At 40.3% G+C, this 19,136-nt stretch overlaps 1 protein-coding gene across 1 annotated transcript in view; it reads right to left on the bottom strand.

Moving 5' to 3' along the window:
* znf512 (zinc finger protein 512) overlaps positions 1 to 11,518 on the bottom strand; it is a 52,501-nt gene extending 40,983 nt beyond the window's left edge. The window contains exons 1-3 of the mRNA XM_067984438.1: positions 11,468 to 11,518; positions 5,056 to 5,155; positions 1,268 to 1,338 (exon numbers count right to left, since the gene is read on the bottom strand). Of these exons, the coding sequence (XP_067840539.1) occupies positions 1,268 to 1,338; positions 5,056 to 5,146 (162 nt within the window). The 5' untranslated portion in view covers positions 5,147 to 5,155; positions 11,468 to 11,518. The remainder of the gene's footprint in view (positions 1 to 1,267; positions 1,339 to 5,055; positions 5,156 to 11,467) is intronic.
* Positions 11,519 to 19,136: the final 7,618 nt, after the last annotated feature.

The raw sequence follows: 19,136 nt of genomic DNA, 5'->3' as shown, positions 1-19,136 counted from the left end.
AGATTTACTAGAATGGTATTGGGATGCGGGACTTCAGTTGCGTGGAGAGACTAGACTAGCTGGGGTTGTTCTCCTTAGAGCAGAGATTAAGGGGAGATTTAAAAGAGATGTCCAAAATTATGGAGGGTTTTGATAGAGTAAATAAGGAGAAACTGATTCCAGTGGCAGACGGGGCAGTATCCAGGGAATTTAAGGTAATTGGCAAAAGAAGCAGAGGTGCGATGAGGAAAAGCTTTTTTATATAACGAGTTGTTATGATCTGGAATGCACTGCCTGAAAGGGTGGTGGAAGCAGATTCAATAATAACTTTCAAAAGGGAATTGGATAAATACTGGAAGGGGAAAATTTGCAGGGCTATGAGGAAAGAGCAGGGGAGTGGGACTAATTGGATAGCTCTTTCAAAGAGCCGGCACAAGCACGATGGGCCGAATTGCCTCCTTTTGTACTGTATCATTCTATGACCTGAGTCTTTAAGATTATGAAAGGCTTGGATAGGGTAGATGTAGAGATGATGTTTCCACTTGCGGGGGAGACCAGAACTAGGGGTCATAAATTTAAGATAGTCACAAATAAATCCAATAGGGAATTCAGGAGAAACTTCTTTATCCAGAAAGTGGTTAGAATGTGGAACTCGCTACAAGGGGTAGTTGATGTGACTAGCACAGATGTTTATCTAGCTTCCCCTTAAATGCATATGAAGGAGAAAGGAATGAAAGGATATGCTGATAGGGTTAGATGAAGTAGGGAGGGGGGAGGCTTGTGTGGAGTATAAACATCGGCATGGACCTGTTGGGCTGAATGGCCTGTTTCTGTGCTGTACATTCTATATAATTCTATGTAAATATCCTGCTAACAGTCACTGTCCAAGCTCACTCATGACAAACAGCCATTTGGCTGAGGTACCAGAGAGTCACAACTCTCAAGAAAACAGTACCACAGCAGGAATAACCATCTTTAGGGGAAGGGCGCAAGGGAAGAAAACTAGAGCAGAAATTTAAAATGATTAAAACCTTTGCAGGTATGTTAGATCCAAACTGCAAACGGCAGTCTTAGGAAAGCCATAGGAAATGCCCTATGTGCAGCATGATCCTTGCTGGAATATAATTCGTGTAGGGTTCCCTATTACAGAGGAAGCTGTAAAATAATAGAGATTATACTGATTGGAGAACATTACAGCGACATACAAGAGCATTAGTTCAATCTAGGTGACGCGGGGTAGGAATTATTGATTTATGGATCTGATCACCGAGAGAAAATGTACCCTTACCCGAAATTCCAAATGTTTAGCATTCTTTCCCTTTGATGGTTTATCTTCACTCCCAGTCTCTTCTTTCGTTCCTTCATAACAAACAAGTAAAAACAAATTTTAAAATCTCACCAAATTTTAAAATCTCACCTAAAAACCTCCAGTCTAGTCTCTGAAATTTCCACCTCTTATACTGTATACATTTTCATCACCTGCAATTAGTGACACACACCAAGAAAAAAAGGATTGAAGGAGTAAGAATTGCAAACTATCTGAGATAAAACAAACAAATAAGAAGTAACTTTAAAAAGTGCATGTACTTGAAAAGATATAAAGAGCTGTACCTCAAACAGACAGTTTTACAATTTATGCCATGATTATTCTTTATACTAATGCGAAGTCTATAACTGCTTATAGATGATTGGTTTGACAAGTCATTGCCTGACAAATGCCTAGAAAAGTCTCATCTTGGTGTTTCTATAAAACTGCAGCAAAATACTAAAGAACAGGAGGACAAGCGGTGGAGAAACCTGCAGAATAATACAAGAGACACCGCATTATTTAATACTGCACAAATTTAAAACAAGAAACAGACATAGGCACAAAAAAAATTGGAGTTCCTTATAACTGCCAATACAAAACTGCGTCCCATTTCTTACTGCTTCAGCAACTTCTACAGAAAACCTAATGTCTTTGTTCCTTTCATCTTTCTGTTCCCGTGACATTTCTCTTAAATAAAAGATCTTGGAAGGCACTCAAGACTGTACAAGGTATTGCAAATCTGGTCTGATCAATGAGTTATACAGGATTAAGACATCTTAAACTCACCATGTACTGAAATGGTTGGGGTATGGCACATTTATTGAACTGAAATGGGGCTCAGTCGAAATTGGGTAACGATAAGAGTCCTTGGTGAAATTACTTTGCACAATTAAATTCATCTCTAAGTGGCTGTGGTCACACAGTACAAAAACTGCTCAGCAATCTCACTCCGAAAAGCCATATTTATAGCTGGCTTTGTGCAGTTGCGGCGCTCCTCTGAGGTTCATACATTGCATAGGCACAGTAAAGGAAACTTTACTTTGCGTCTAGCCAGTACCATACCTGTCCTGAGAATGCTGGATTGTGACAAAGGGTAATAAAAGTGTTTCACTCCAACATAACTCACCAAAAATTCTAAATAGTACAGGACTGGAAGAGGCTATGTAATCCATCTCAGAGGTCCAAGAAACAGTATCTCAATCGCCCACCTGCTTCAATTATCTATCCAATTCTCTCTTTAGTTTTTATATCTTGATAGATCATTCCACACATTCACCACTCTCTGCACACATGTACGTACACACACTTCAGGTTTCATTCACTAAATTTAAGCTACTGTGAGTTAACTCTAAATGTTATTCTATAATAGGTAGCCCAGCAGGATCTGCAGTTATTTAGCAAGGCAGACATTATCAATACAAGCATGAATCAAAAAATCTGGATCCAAAGTCTCAACGTTTCCTGAGGGAGGCAGGGTAAAATGGAGATAAGCTATTGTCCTTTTATATTTTGTACACCTATAGGAGCAATTTTTTTAAAAGCACAATAAAATATTCACACAAATAGGTCAAAGGAGCACACATTTAATTTTCAGTAATCCCCATCCTACAGTCCAGCAATACGTGAAGGAAAATAATCCTTTCATTCACATAAAACAGTCACAAAACAAGATTCAGTGACCAAAATAGAAATAGCAAACGCTAACAAACAAGTAATCAAAGCTCTGAACACGCAAAACTCAAATTGAAACCTCAAAATACATTAAAAAATTATACACAGAGAAAAAATACCCGGCTTATATTTGCATTACCACCAGGAATATTCTCCAAAAAACTATGGGGCCAAAAATCCTCAACACTTTGGAAACTGTATGTACTTGGTTCCAACCTTGCCCAGACCTGTGGACTTTGTTTGGGGTGGAGCTTCTGCCCGACCCAAACAAGACCACTCACACAGAAGGCGTGGGGCCATGAGCAGGGGCTCCCAATTTGGAAGTTCCCACTTTCCCAGCCTGGGATCGGTGGCAGGTATGTCCAATGAGAATAGGGGTGGATCGTGTGCTGGACCAGTGAAGAAAAAAAAAGATAAGTTTCTTTAAAACTTATGTTAAATACAGCCCTCTCACAAGGAGGACATAGGGTGGCAAGTAAAGGGGAAGGTGGGGGGTGGCGTGGAGGAGTCTCGGCAACCCCCACCCCGGCATTGGACATTCAGTTTTCCAGCCTTTGGGAGAAGACGGGTGCCCGAGATGCATCCTTACAGGCGTGGGCACCCACGAGGAACATTCAAATTTGCAAGCACCCCAAGTCAACATACTCTGGTGGGGTCTGCAGTGGGCACGATCCTAGAAGAATTGCTGGCCCTCAGGTTTTCTGCAATTTTTTTTTGATGTTCACAACATGCCTCTCCTCTCTTCCCACCCAAATTCAGACCCCAAGGAAATTTGTGCTAACTCTTCAATTTGTCCTGCTGGCCAACATTTCTAGAGTAGGATTTATTCTGTTTATTCTGAAATAACTATACGTCTAAGTAAGGAAAATATAAATACACTCATCTGAATCCAAAAGCATTTAATAGGACATAACAAAGTTAACAAGGAACACTTCCCGTTTTGCTAAACAGCACTGATGGTTCTAGGTAAGAAATACATAGGGAATACCTGTGCATTTGATGGATAACCTTCACAGTGACATTAACAACCTAAAAGGAGGTTTTTTTAAAAATACATTTGCAGTATTCACCGTATATATTTTTTATATTGTAGATGCTGAAAATTTCATTTTTAAGGTTAGCTCTTCCTTGCTATAGCTTGGTCAGGCATAGCATCTGGAAACACTCATTTCTTGTTACCGTTTTGTGTTAGAACTTGCATCTACTAAGAAATGCTACAGGACAAGGACTCCTAAAAACTGCCAGTAAGGAGACTGTGCGAGTTAGCACACTGCCCTTGCATCTCTGGAACTAGCTTTGAATCCAGCCCAGACTGTTGCATCAATAGTCTCCTCTGCAATAGTCCTAAAAACTACCCAACGATCTCATTCAGAAAGGCTGTGTGGATTTCCTCTGTTATGTACAAGAAGCCCAGTTTCCTCTTATGCCAACACACTTCCCACCTTCACAACTCATGGATTTGCTTTAAAACCCATGTTCACCCAAGATTTGAATACCGCTCCCATTTCTGGGGAGATATTTCTGACATCTCTCTCATGCTCCTGAATTGGATAGAAGAAAAAGCTTGACCCCTGAAAGGCACTCAGATTGATGCAGTGTGGAATAGTCAAGGGTGGGTTCATGTACATTTTCACAGTAAACCTGTGCTATAGCTGGCTTGGGAGTGTTCAATAGAGTCTACGTACTTAAAATGGAAACATATTACCCAGCACTAACATTCCTCACTAAAACTTTCTACAAAAATGTAACATTTAGAAACTGGAGTATATAAGACAGATTTTAAAAAGAAAAATCATTTTCAGCATTCACATCTCACAACCTTAGAATGGTTTTAGGGTCAGCTGTCCCTCAATGGCTCAGATAAGCATAGCAATTAGCTAAAATTATGACAGCACAAAGTAATTTGCTGCAATAATTTATAGCTTGTTGTACATGTCATACCGTACCAATAAAACAAATGCTATAAAGAAACTTCAAATAATAAGTAATTGATTACTAGTCAATTTCACATGAAAACAAACAAGTAGATTTTTTAAAATCCAGTTTTTAATAATCAATGTGTACAGCATATGTGATTAACACACTTTCATATTTACCTCGTGCCTTTGTCTTTCGTTTTGATTTTGCTTTAAACAACTTTTTGCTGGAAACCTCCACAGCAGAGCTGATCTTGTTCTTCTGTGCCATCACAAGAAACTGAAAAGTACAACAAAAGAACATAATTATAATGAGACTTAAAAAAAAATGAGGGCTGTATTTTCAGACTCAAGGAGCATTAACGGGAGGATGTAATAGAAATGTTCATAGTTATGAAAGAGTTTACGAGAGTAAATAATGGAACATTATTTCCACTGATCAGCAAATCCGTAACATGGTATCATAAACTCAGGGTTAGTACTAGGAACACAAGGGGGTGATTTGAAGGATTTTATTCCATGCAGTTATTAGGGTATGGAATGTTTACTGCAAGTCTCTATTAAAGCCAAGTCAATCAGAACATCTAAGAGGGAAAACTAACTAAAACATGAAGAAAAATATTAAAGGGCACAAGCTAGCAAATCTATTTTTTTTAAAAAACTCATCTAAGGAACAAAATTCCTTATTGAACCAAAAAATACAGGGGAGCACCCATTTTTCTCTGCACTTAATGACACACAGAAGAATCACAGCAACGTTCAGCATATTATCCCCATCCGTTACCAATTTTCTCCAGTCCAGCTGGGGTCTTGTTCCACAGGCACCAGTTATTCTGATAACATTTTCTAAATGGCCATTTTTCGTGTGAACCTACACAGTCAGCAAAATAGGAGGTCTCACAGTTGAGCCCAATTCTGTTCTGATGTGACAACAACACACACACAGGCACTTTGTTTGGCAACAACCCCTGCAGCAATGAGCAGATCAGCTATCCCTGCTCATAATTAGCTAGACTAGGGATCAAACCTGGGCTCTTCCTGGTTGGTATGGGAAAGTTCCCCACTGGGCAGTGGTATCAACAAATAAGGCGGAAAGGAAGCTGCTTAACATAGTTTTTAGGTTTATTCCCGTAAGTAACATACACTGGCATTTAGGGCACCCATTAAGATATATTTGGCCAATGGTTGCGCACAATGTATTTTGTGGGAAACCAATGGAACCAAATCATATTTTATAGATATGAAACTGCAAAGCAGTTTCAGCTGATTTTCTTGAAGTACAAAAGATCTTTTTACTTTTCTCAGTTAAAACTGGTAATTTTTTCCCTCCATTCTCTCCCCAAGACCCATAAATGTGGTTCTATCTGGTATGTACGGTTTAGTAAAAAACCATGTGGTACATCTACTACCCTGTCACTGAGGGAGCAGGAACTGAAAATCATGCTCCTGATTGCCCTCCAGTGACCTGTGTATGTCAGTTTACCGTTGACATATATAAACCTAAAATGAAGTGCACAAATGCAGATGTCAGGAGAACACAGGAATCGGCCTTCGCTTACAATATCCCAATTCCCCCTCCCCACGTTCACTGTTTAGGTTCATATGAATAACAGCCACTTGGATGAGGAGTTCACCAGCATCCATGGAACTGTAACCCAGCAAGAAGTCCACACCTTCAAGAGAGGAAGAGAGAGGAGAAAATTGGCAGAGAGAGAAAAAAAAGTAATACTTTCAAATAAAACACGCAGCATAGGAGCCCAAGGTTCTCTCTAATTTTTTTCGGCCATGTGCAGAATGAATTTGGGTTTGTGCACCGATAAAGGCTGTGTGCGCCATCGTAAAAAAAAAATCACAACTTTAAACAGAACATCTTTTTAGAAAAGATTATTCAGGGTAAGTAACAAACAGAACAAAGGTACAAAATAATGGATAATTGTAACAATTTAATATTATATTGGTGGATAAATTTATATCGTTTATGAAATGGGTTTCTTAAGTTGCAGACCAGTCACATTATATTTTATTAAAAATTATCTGATGGGAACAATTCCAATCAGCTTAATGACTCTGATTCAAACAGAAATAAATCGTGCGCAATCAGAATTTTTAAATTGAGTCAAATACTAAACAGCTGTCAAGTCAGTCAGTGTGAATTTTGGGATAGGGAACAGTTTAATTAAAGCTCTCCCCTCCCCCCACATTGAATCCTCAGTGGGGTTTAAAAATTATTGCATTCCAATTGTACATCTTGCAGTTCTCATTAGCTTTGGCTGCCTCTACGTACGGACCCCTGGTCTCTCATTGACTGGGGATGGGCCGGGGTGGGGGGAGGAAAGATGCTTGGTCTCTGATAGGCCACTGACAAATCCATTGGTTTCATTTTACTTCCTGGTCTGGTTTCCGCGCAGCCAATCAGCTGCTTGCTGACTGCATCTCCTAGCAACACGGTAAACAATGCGATGGCTGGGGCTGGAGTCATGGGATTGGACACTTGGACCTCCGGCCACTCACTGAAACATATATTTAGTACAAAATAAATTGAGCAAACTTTGAACGAGTCCCTCTAAGCTGCGTGCATGGCCGCGCAGCAGTCTGTTGTGGGCCACGCACTTAAACGTTCCGTCCACGCACCAAATCAGTGCTCTCAGCCCTTCTCTCACACTGACCAGTACCCTGACTCCAGGCCCTTCTCCAGTTCTGCCTCCCCGGTCCCCAGTGCACGGGCCCCAGGCAGGCTATCTCATTGAAACAAAGATTATGAGGGGGCTCGACAGGGTAGATGCTGAGAGATTGTTACCCATGGCTAGAGAGTCTAGAACTAGGGGGTATAATCACAGGAATCGGGGTCGATTATTCAAGACTGAGTTGAGGAGGAATTTCTTCACTCAGAGGGTTGTGGATCTTTGGAATTCTCTACCCGAAAGGGCTGTGGATGCTCAGTCGTTGAGTATATTCAAGGCTGAGATCAATAGATTTTTGGACTCTAGGGGAATCAAGGAATATGGGGATCTGGTGGGAAAGTGGAGTTGAGGTCGAAGATCAGCCATGATCTGATTGAATGGCGGAGCAGGCTCGAGGGGCCATATGGCCAACTCCTGCTCCTATTTCTTATGTTCTTATGATACTCCCAAGCACCAGAGGCAGAACAGCCTGCCTAGGGCTGGAGCACTGGGGACCGGGGAGGCACAGCTGGAGAAGAGCCTAGGGTCCGGGCACTGGTCAGTGTGAGAGAGGGGCCTGGGGACTAGTCAGTGTGAGAGAGGGGCCGAGAGCACTGGTTTGGTGCGTGGACAGAATGATTAAGCGCGCAGCCCACAACAGACTGCTGCATGGCCGCGCGGCTTGGAGAGAACAGTGCTGGAGACCATTCAAACTTTGCTCAATTTATTTTGCACTAAATGATTTCAAAAGTAGAATCAATATCACAGTAACTTTTGGAAAGAACCAATTACAACAGAATACAATTCGTCACGTCAATTGTTTAATTTTATTACATGGTACAAGAATATTTTAATATTTTTTTCCTCTTAGTTTTTGACAGGACAATAACACTTCTCATATTCTAGGAGGAACAAAGCTAGAAAAGGAAACACAGAGGAGAGCTGAATAGGGTATTAAACCCTGCTGTTTTCTTTTCAATTTTGTACTTCTGTTCAATTGTTAATAGTAACTGAACTAGAATTTGTCTCTTCGATACAACAGAAACTCATCCTGGATACATAAAGATAAACAATACATTTAAACAAGGGCAGAGTTCTAAAGTGATAAGTCATGTCATCAATAACATGAGAAAGGCCTCCTGGAACTTGTAACAGAACCATGCACTTTTATTAAAACAGAATCATCCTTTAACAGTTGTCTGCAAGAATTAATTGACAGTAAAAGTGCCATGTTTCAGAAAATTCAAGCTAGTGCACTTAATTCTTTCAATCTGTCTTACTGTTTCTTGTCCTTGGGTAAGCAATTTTTTTTGCATCACACAAATTACATTATTATCAGCTCTCTTCATTCACCCAATGTCTTTATTGGTTGGTTTCCCCTGTTAGCTCTTAATTTTCATTCACTATTCTGGCTTCAGTTTTCACTTTTTCTTATTTGGTTCGCCATTAGTTTGTTTCCTCCTTGAAATTCTTGCGCAATTTGTTAAATTATGTTTCCATTTCCTTTCGGTATACTTCTGATTTTTGCATTCTGTTCCTTCACACTTGAATTTCTATTACTGCCTTATTGTTCTGACAACTATATTGAACCATTATCCTTAATACTTAATTTCTTCCATAAAATTTTCCTCCATTTTCTCACTATCCTTTTTGCACCTCAAGTATTTTCTTGTGCTAATCCTTCTTGGATTCCATTTCTCTTCCTACTCATTTGCAGTGCACGACCTCCTTCGAGGGCTTTCCCTTCCAATAATCCTGAAGTGTCATTCTGCTGAATCCTCCACTCCCTGGCCTACCCTCCAACTGCTTCCTGAAGACCACTCTTCTACTACCAAATCAAACACTTCCTTGTCATAGATCAGGCATTTCCTTCCTGTGACAGATTAAGGTCCCAGATTATAGCACATAATCTCCAAAGTACTTCCTGGGCCATGAAAGACTGACACACTGCATTATAGCACCACTCACTTTAATACTATCAAGTGCCTACAACATATTATGTGATCTTATTTTCAGAGTTTAAAGATTCCTGCATGGATTTGAACAAAAGTAGGTGGCATGGCCATGTTTTTCTACTGCTACTGCTTGTGGCAAAATTGAGACATCATTAGAAAACAACTTAGTTTCCCTGATAGAAGAAACTCCAAATTGAGGGCTGGATTTTAAAATTCTCATACTTGTGTTCAAATCCCTCCATGGCCATGGCCTTGCCCCTCCCTATCTCTGTAACCTCCTCCAGCCCTACAACCCTCTGAGAACACTACATTCCTCCAATTCTGGCCTCTTGTGCATCCCCAGTTTCCTTTACCCCTCCATTTGTGGCTATGCCTTTAATTGTATAGGCCCTAGGCTCTGGAATTCCCTCCCTAAACTGCTCCGCCTCATTATCTCTCTCTCCTCCTTCACGACGCTGTTTAAAACCTACCTCTTCGACCAAGCTTTTGGTCACCTGTCCTAACATCTCCTTATGGAGCTCGGTGTCAAATTTGGTCCGCTAACACTTCTGTGAAGTCCCTTGGGATATTTTACTATGTTAAAGGCGCTATATAAATACAAGTTGTTGATCGATTAAGCTCAGCTGTGATGCACACCATGGTAAAACAGGTAACTGACATGTGGACAAGCAGCCATTTGGGCAAGGTACTGGAGGGAGACTGTTGCTTATGGAACCAAACCTCAGCAACAAGTCAATGCCTTCAGGACAGGAGTAAGATGCTCCTGTGGAGTGCTTTGTGAATTCAAACAAAGGCGCACACATACATACACATACATATATATATATATATATATTATATATATATACACACACCAGTCAACATTTGGGTGAGGTAAACTTTTCAAATAACATTCTCCTGATCTGAGCAGTGGAAGAGAAATAGTCAACGAAACCAGATTACAAAATGTGTGAGAAGATCCAGTCATATTTCCCTGAAATAAAACACCGAGGTGTAAAACAGCCTGTTGTAACTTCATCGCAGTGGAATCAGCCTGTTCTTCTCAACTGTATGCAGCATCTCACACCCAGCAACTTCAGCACAGCCCACTCTTCCCAGAATGCACCCATGACAGTGCACAGCTATTTTAAAATCAATATTATTACAATTGCTGATGCCCAGATCAGCAGAAATAACCTACAGAACGGGCACCAACAAAATATATTCACATGAATTGTTCAATATAATATAAAAAAGGTACAACACTTTTAATTGTTCTCTATTTCTAGGGCAGTGGTCCACAATTTCAACAACAACCAACAGTAGCTTGATACACAGTCCCATTGAAAATACTGGTTTCTTCTGGCCCACACAATAGTTAATGGATATGTTTTTTTTTCTTAAAAAAAAATGCACAAGCAAGCAGGATAAAATCAGTGAGTAAAGGTAAACGCCTTCCTGGCTCCTGTATAATCTCCCCACAACACAGGAACAATGCAGATTATTTTTGGAAGAGAAGGAGACAAGAAACTAGAGTAAAAGGCAGCCGGATACTGTCTCTTTAAACTTTCACTTCCACTCGAAAGAAACCACTGAGCAAGCAGCCCAAGAGCTAATAATAACACATTCATTTTGAAAACTAAAACACGGATTAAAATGCTTCTTACTTTTCCACACCCATCGCTCATCTTACAATGTTCACACAGAATGCAAATCCTAATATTTATTCAAGGCACATGTTTTTTTTTTAAAAAAAATTTCCTTCAAAAAAATGGCGTTAACAACAAAACCGCCTCCTCAACAATATCCAGAAACTAAGCGCAGGACCGGGAGCAGAAGCGCCTCCCAGGCATCTCTCTGCACCTTCCCATCCCCTGCTCCCCGCAGAGGCGCCGCCACCGACAACAGGGCGACAGCCAAAGGAACGTTTGGTTTCGATTGCATGTTCGGAGGCAATATTTACAGTTAAATACCGAGTGAATGCCGCAGTTACAGTACCTTGAAAATCACAGGCGCTCCGCACACACTGACGCCGCCGCACCGGGGGCAAGGAGTGGCTCCACACGACACTTCCGCCCGGCACTGCTCACACCGTGAATGTGGATCTGCACGAGAATATGAGAGAGAGAAAGAGAAAGAAAGAGTGCAACAGAGATATTAGAGAGAGAGAGTGCAACAGAGATATTAGAGAGAGAGAGAGAGTGCAACAAAGATATTAGAGAGAGAGAGAGAGAGAGTGCAACAGAGATATTAGAGAGAGAGAAAGAGTGCAACAGAGATATTAGAGAGAGAGAGAAAGAGTGCAACAGAGATATTAGAGAGAGAGAGAGAGAGTGCAACAGAGATATTAGAGAGAGAGAAAGAGTGCAACAGAGATATTAGAGAGAGAGAAAGAGTGCAACAGAGATATTAGAGAGAGAGAGAGTGCAACAGAGATATTAGAGAGAGAGAGAAAGAGTGCAACAGAGATATTAGAGAGAGAGAGAGAGAGTGCAACAGAGATATTAGAGAGAGAGAGAGTGCAACAGAGATATTAGAGAGAGAGTGCAACAGAGATATTAGAGAGAGAGAGAAAGAGTGCAACAGAGATATTAGAGAGAGAGAGAGAGAGAGTGCAACAGAGATATTAGAGAGAGAGTGCAACAGAGATATTAGAGAGAGAGAGAGAGAGTGCAACAGAGATATTAGAGAGAGAGAGAGAGAGAGTGCAACAGAGATATTAGAGAGAGAGAGAGAGAGTGCAACAGAGATATTAGAGAGAGAGAGAGAGAGAGTGCAACAGAGATATTAGAGAGAGAGAGAGTGCAACAGAGATATTAGAGAGAGAGAGAGAAAGAGTGCAACAGAGATATTAGAGAGAGAGAGAGAGTGCAACAGAGATATTAGAGAGAGAGAGAGAGTGCAACAGAGATATTAGAGAGAGAGAGAAAGAGTGCAACAGAGATATTAGAGAGAGAGAGAGAGTGCAACAGAGATATTAGAGAGAGAGAGAGAAAGAGTGCAACAGAGATATTAGAGAGAGAGAGAGTGCAACAGAGATATTAGAGAGAGAGAGAAAGAGTGCAACAGAGATATTAGAGAGAGAGAGAAAGAGTGCAACAGAGATGAGAGAGAGAGAGAGAGTGCAACAGAGATATTAGAGAGAGAGAGAGAGAGAGTGCAACAGAGATATTAGAGAGAGATAGAGAAAGAGTGCAACAGAGATATTAGAGAGAGAGAGAGTGCAACAGAGATATTAGAGAGAGAGAGAGAGAGTGCAACAGAGATATTAGAGAGAGAGAGAGTGCAACAGAGATATTAGAGAGAGAGAGAAAGAGTGCAACAGAGATATTAGAGAGAGAGAGAGTGCAACAGAGATATTAGAGAGAGAGAGAAAGAGTGCAACAGAGATGAGAGAGAGAGAGAGAGTGCAACAGAGATATTAGAGAGAGAGAGAGAGTGCAACAGAGATATTAGAGAGAGAGAGAGAGAGTGCAACAGAGATATTAGAGAGAGAGAGAGAGTGCAACAGAGATATTAGAGAGAGAGAGAGAGAGTGCAACAGAGATATTAGAGAGAGAGAGAGTGCAACAGAGATATCAGAGAGAGAGAGAGAAAGAGTGCAACAGAGATATTAGAGAGAGAGAGAGTGCAACAGAGATATTAGAGAGAGAGAGAAAGAGTGCAACAGAGATGAGAGAGAGAGAGTGCAACAGAGATATTAGAGAGAGAGAGAGAGTGCAACAGAGATATTAGAGAGAGAGAGAGAGAGAGTGCAACAGAGATAGAGAGAGAGAGAGAGTGCAACAGAGATATTAGAGAGAGAGAGAGTGCAACAGAGATATTAGAGAGAGAGAGTGCAACAGAGATATTAGAGAGAGAGAAAGAGTGCAACAGAGATATTAGAGAGAGAGAGAGAGAGCAACAGAGATATTAGAGAGAGAGAGAGAGAGTGCAACAGAGATATTAGAGAGAGAGAAAGAAAGAGTGCAACAGAGATATTAGAGAGAGAGAGAAAGAGTGCAACAGAGATATTAGAGAGAGAGAGAGTGCAACAGAGATGTTAGAGAGAGAGAGAGTGCAACAGAGATGAGAGAGAGAGAGAGAGAGAGTGCAACAGAGATATTAGAGAGAGAGAGAGAGTGCAACAGAGATATTAGAGAGAGAGAGAGAGAGTGCAACAGAGATATTAGAGAGAGAGAGAGAGTGCAACAGAGATATTAGAGAGAGAGAGAGAGTGCAACAGAGATATTAGAGAGAGAGAGAGAGTGCAACAGAGATATTAGAGAGAGAGAGAGAGTGCAACAGAGATATTAGAGAGAGAGAAAGAGAGAGAGAGCAACAGAGATATTAGAGAGAGAGAGAAAGAGTGCAACAGAGATGAGAGAGAGAGAGAGTGCAACAGAGATATTAGAGAGAGAGAGAGAGTGCAACAGAGATATTAGAGAGAGAGAGAGAGAGAGTGCAACAGAGATAGAGAGAGAGAGAGAGTGCAACAGAGATATTAGAGAGAGAGAGTGCAACAGAGATATTAGAGAGAGAGAAAGAGTGCAACAGAGATATTAGAGAGAGAGAGAGCAACAGAGATATCAGAGAGAGAGAGAGAGAGTGCAACAGAGATATTAGAGAGAGAGAAAGAAAGAGTGCAACAGAGATATTAGAGAGAGAGAGAAAGAGTGCAACAGAGATATTAGAGAGAGAGAGAGTGCAACAGAGATGTTAGAGAGAGAGAGAGAGTGCAACAGAGATGAGAGAGAGAGAGAGAGAGAGTGCAACAGAGATATTAGAGAGAGAGAGAGAGTGCAACAGAGATATTAGAGAGAGAGAGAGAGAGAGAGTGCAACAGAGATATTAGAGAGAGAGAGAGAGTGCAACAGAGATATTAGAGAGAGAGAGAGAGTGCAACAGAGATATTAGAGAGAGAGAGAGAGTGCAACAGAGATATTAGAGAGAGAGAAAGAGAGAGAGAGCAACAGAGATATTAGAGAGAGAGAGAGTGCAACAGAGATATCAGAGAAAGAAAGAGTGCAACAGAGATATTAGAGAGAGAGAAAGAAAGAGTGCAACAGAGATATCAGAGAAAGAAAGAGTGCAACAGAGATATTAGAGAGAGAGAAAGAAAGAGTGCAACAGAGATATTAGAGAGAGAAAGAGTGCAACAGAGATATTAGAGAGAGAAAGAGAGTGCAACAGAGATATTAGAGAGAGAGAGAGTGCAACAGAGATATTAGAGAGAGAGAGAGAGTGCAACAGAGATATTAGAGAGAGAGAGAGTGCAACAGAGATATTAGAGAGAGAGTGCAACAGAGATATTAGAGAGAGAGTGCAACGGAGATATTAGAGAGAGAGAGAGTGCAACAGAGATATTAGAGAGAGAGAGAGAGTGCAACAGAGATATTAGAGAGAGAGAGAGTGCAACAGAGATATTAGAGAGAGAGAGAGTGCAACAGAGATATTAGAGAGAGAGAGCAACGGAGATATTAGAGAGAGAAAGAGTGCAACAAAGATATTAGAGAGAGAAAGAGTGCAACAGAGATATTAGAGAGAAAGAGAGAGTGCAACAAAGATATTAGAGAAAGAGTGCAACAAAGATATTAGAGAGAGAGAGAGTGCAACAAAGATATTAGAGAGAGAAAGAGTGCAACAGAGATATTAGAGAGAGAAAGAATGCAACAAAGATATTAGAGAAAGAGTGCAACAGAGATATTAGAGAGAGAAAGAGTGCAACAGAGATATTAGAGAGAAAGAGAGAGTGCAACAAAGATATTAGAGAAAGAGTGCAACAGAGATATTAGAGAAAGTGCAACAGAGATATTAGAGAAAGAGTGCAACAGAGATATTAGAGAGAGAAAGAGTGCAACAGAGATATTAGAGAGAGAGTGCAACAGAGATATTAGAGAGAGAGTGCAACAGAGATATTAGAGAGAGAGTGCAACTGAGATATTAGAGAGAGATAGAGTGCAACAGAGATATCAGAGAGTGATTGCAACGGAGATATTAGAGAGAGTGTGCAACGGAGATATTAGAGAGAGAAAGAGTGCAACAAAGATATTAGAGAGAGAGTGCAACAGAGATATTAGAGAGAGAGTGCAACGGAGATATTAGAGAGAGAAAGAGTGCAACAAAGATATTAGAGAGAGAGAGTGCAACAAGGATATTAGAGAAAGAGTGCAACAAAGATATTAGAGAAAGAGTGCAAATGAGATATTAGAGAGAGAGAGAGTGCAACAGAGATATTAGAGAAAGAAAGAGTGCAACAGAGATATTAGAGAGAGAAAGAGTGCAACAGAGATATTAGAGAGAGAGTGCAACAGAGATATTAGAGAGAGAGTGCAACAGAGATATTAGAGAGAGAGTGCAACAGAGATATTAGAGAGAGAGTGCAACAGAGATATTAGAGAGAGAGTGCAACAGAGATATTAGAGAGAGAGTGCAACAGAGATATTAGAGAGAGAGTGCAACAGAGATATTAGAGAGAGAGTGCAACAGAGATATTAGAGAGAGAGTGCAACAGAGATATTAGAGAGAGAGTGCAACAGAGATATTAGAGAGAGAGTGCAACAGAGATATTCGAGAGAGAGAGAGTGCAACAAAGATATTAGAGAGAGAGTGCAACAGAGATATTAGAGAGAGAGTGCAACAGAGATATTAGAGAGAGAGTGCAACAGAGATATTAGGGAGAGAGTGCAACAGAGATATTAGAGAAAGAGTGCAACAAAGATATTAGAGAGAGAAAGAGTGCAACAAAGATATTAGAGAGAGAAAGAGTGCAACAGAGATATTAGAGAGAGAGAAAGAAAGAGTGCAACAGAGATATTAGAGAGAGAGAAAGAAAGAGTGCAACAGAGATATTAGAGAGAGAAAGAGTGCAACAGAGATATTAGAGAGAGAGAAAGAAAGAGTGCAACAGAGATATTAGAGAGAGAGAAAGAAAGAGTGCAACAAAGATATTAGAGAGAGAAAGAGTGCAACAAAGATATTAGAGAGAGAGTGCAACAGAGATATTAGAGAGAGAGTGCAACAGAGATATTAGAGAGAGAGTGCAACAGAGATATTAGAGAGAGAGTGCAACAGAGATATTAGGGAGAGAGTGCAACAAAGATATTAGAGAAAGAGTGCAACAAAGATATTAGAGAGAGAAAGAGTGCAACAAAGATATTAGAGAGAGAAAGAGTGCAACAGAGATATTAGAGAGAGAGACAGAAAGAGTGCAACAGAGATATTAGAGAGAGAGAAACAAAGAGTGCAACAGAGATATTAGAGAGAGAAAGAGTGCAACAGAGATATTAGAGAGAGAGAAAGAAAGAGTGCAACAGAGATATTAGAGAGAGAAAGAGTGCAACAGAGATATTAGAGAGAGAGAGAGTGCAACAGAGATATTAGAGAGAGAAAGAAAGAGTGCAACAGAGATATCAGAGAAAGAAAGAGTGCAACAGAGATATTAGAGAGAGAGAAAGAAAGAGTGCAACAAAGATATTAGAGAGAGAAAGAGTGCAACAGAGATATTAGAGAAAGAAAGAGTGCAACAGAGATATTAGAGAGAGAAAGAGTGCAACAGAGATATTAGAGAGAGAGAGAGAGTGCAACAGAGATTAGAGAGAGAGAGAGAGTGCAACAGAGATATTAGAGAGAGAGAGAGAGAGAGTGCAACAGAGATATTAGAGAGAGAGTGCAACGGAGATATTAGAGAGAGAAAGAGTGCAACAGAGATATTAGAGAGAGAGAGAGAGAGCAACGGAGATATTAGAGAGAGAAAGAGTGCAACAAAGATATTAGAGAGAGAAAGAGTGCAACAGAGATATTAGAGAGAAAGAGAGAGTGCAACAAAGATATTAGAGAGAGAAAGAGTGCAACAAAGATATTAGAGAGAGAGAGAGTGCAACAGAGATATTAGAGAGAGAGAGAGTGCAACAGAGATATTGGAGAGAGAGTGCAATGGAGATATTAGAGAGAGAAAGAGTGCAACAAAGATATTAGAGAGAGAAAGAGTGCAACAGAGATATTAGAGAGAGAAAGAGTGCAACAAAGATATTAGAGAAAGAGTGCAACAGAGATATTAGAGAAAGAGTGCAACAGAGATATTAGAGAAAGAGTGCAACAGAGATATTAGAGAGAGAAAGAGTGCAACAGAGATATTAGAGAGAGAGTGCAACAGAGATATTAGAGAGAGAGTGCAACGGAGATATCAGAGAGTGATTGCAACAGAGATATTAGAGAGAGAGTGCAACGGAGATATTAGAGAGAGTGTGCAACGGAGATATTAGAGAGAGAAAGAGTGCAACAAAGATATTAGAGAGAGAGTGCAACAGAGATATTAGAGAGAGAGTGCAACAAGGATATTAGAGAAAGAGTGCAACAAAGATATTAGAGAGAGAGAGAGAGAGAGTGCAACTGAGATTAGAGAGAGAGAGAGAGAGTGCAACAGAGATATTAGAGAAAGAAAGAGTGCAACAGAGATATTAGAGAGAGAAAGAGTGCAACAGAGATATTAGAGAGAGAGTGCAACAGAGATATTAGAGAGAGAGTGCAACAGAGATATTAGAGAGAGAGTGCAACAGAGATATTAGAGAGAGAGTGCAACAGAGATATTAGAGAGAGAGTGCAACAGAGATATTAGAGAGAGAGTACAACAGAGATATTAGAGAGAGAGTGCAACAGAGATATTAGAGAGAGAGTGCAACAGAGATATTAGAGAGAGAGTGCAACAGAGATATTAGAGAGAGAAAGAGTGCAACAAAGATATTAGAGAGAGAAAGAGTGCAACAGAGATATTAGAGAGAGAGACAGAAAGAGTGCAACAGAGATATTAGAGAGAGAAAGAGTGCAACAGAGATATTAGAGAGAGAGAAAGAAAGAGTGCAACAGAGATATTAGAGAGAGAGAAAGAAAGAGTGCAACAGAGATATTAGAGAGAGAGAAAGAAAGAGTGCAACAGAGATATAAGAGAGAGAGAAAGAAAGAGTGCAACAAAGATATTAGAGAGAGAAAGAGTGCAACAAAGATATTAGAGAGAGAGAGCAAGAAAGAGTGCAACAGAGAAATTAGAGAGAGAAAGAGTGCAACAGAGATATTAGAGAGAGAAAGAGAGTGCAACAGAGATATTAGAGAGAGAGAGAGAGTGCAACAGAGATATTAGAGAGAGAGAGAGAGAGTGCAACAGAGATATTAGAGAGAGAGTGCAACGGAGATATTAGAGAGAGAAAGAGTGCAACAAAGATATTAGAGAGAGAGAGAGTGCAACAGAGATATTAGAGAGAAAGAGAGAGTGCAACAAAGATATTAGTGAGAGAAAGAGTGCAACAAAGATATTAGAGAGAGAGAGAGAGTGCAACAGAGATATTAGAGAGAGAGAGAGTGCAACAGAGATATTAGAGAGAGAGAGAGTGCAACAGAGATATTAGAGTGAGAGTGCAACGGAGATATTAGAGAGAGAAAGAGTGCAACAAAGATATTAGAGAGAGAGAGAGTGCAACAGAGATATTAGAGAGAAAGAGAGAGTGCAACAAAGATATTAGAGAGAGAAAGAGTGCAACAAAGATATTAGAGAGAGAGAGAGAGTGCAACAGAGATATTAGAGAGAGAGAGAGTGCAACAGAGATATTAGAGAGAGAGTGCAACGGAGATATTCGAGAGAGAAAGAGTGCAACAAAGATATTAGAGAGAGAAAGAGTGCAACAGAGATATTAGA

This window comes from Heptranchias perlo, chromosome 5 (assembly GCF_035084215.1).
Source record: "Heptranchias perlo isolate sHepPer1 chromosome 5, sHepPer1.hap1, whole genome shotgun sequence".
NCBI classification, from domain to species: domain Eukaryota; kingdom Metazoa; phylum Chordata; class Chondrichthyes; order Hexanchiformes; family Hexanchidae; genus Heptranchias; species Heptranchias perlo.
The sequence above is the reverse complement of the archived record's forward strand: the minus strand, read 5'-3'. Positions and strand labels throughout refer to the sequence as shown.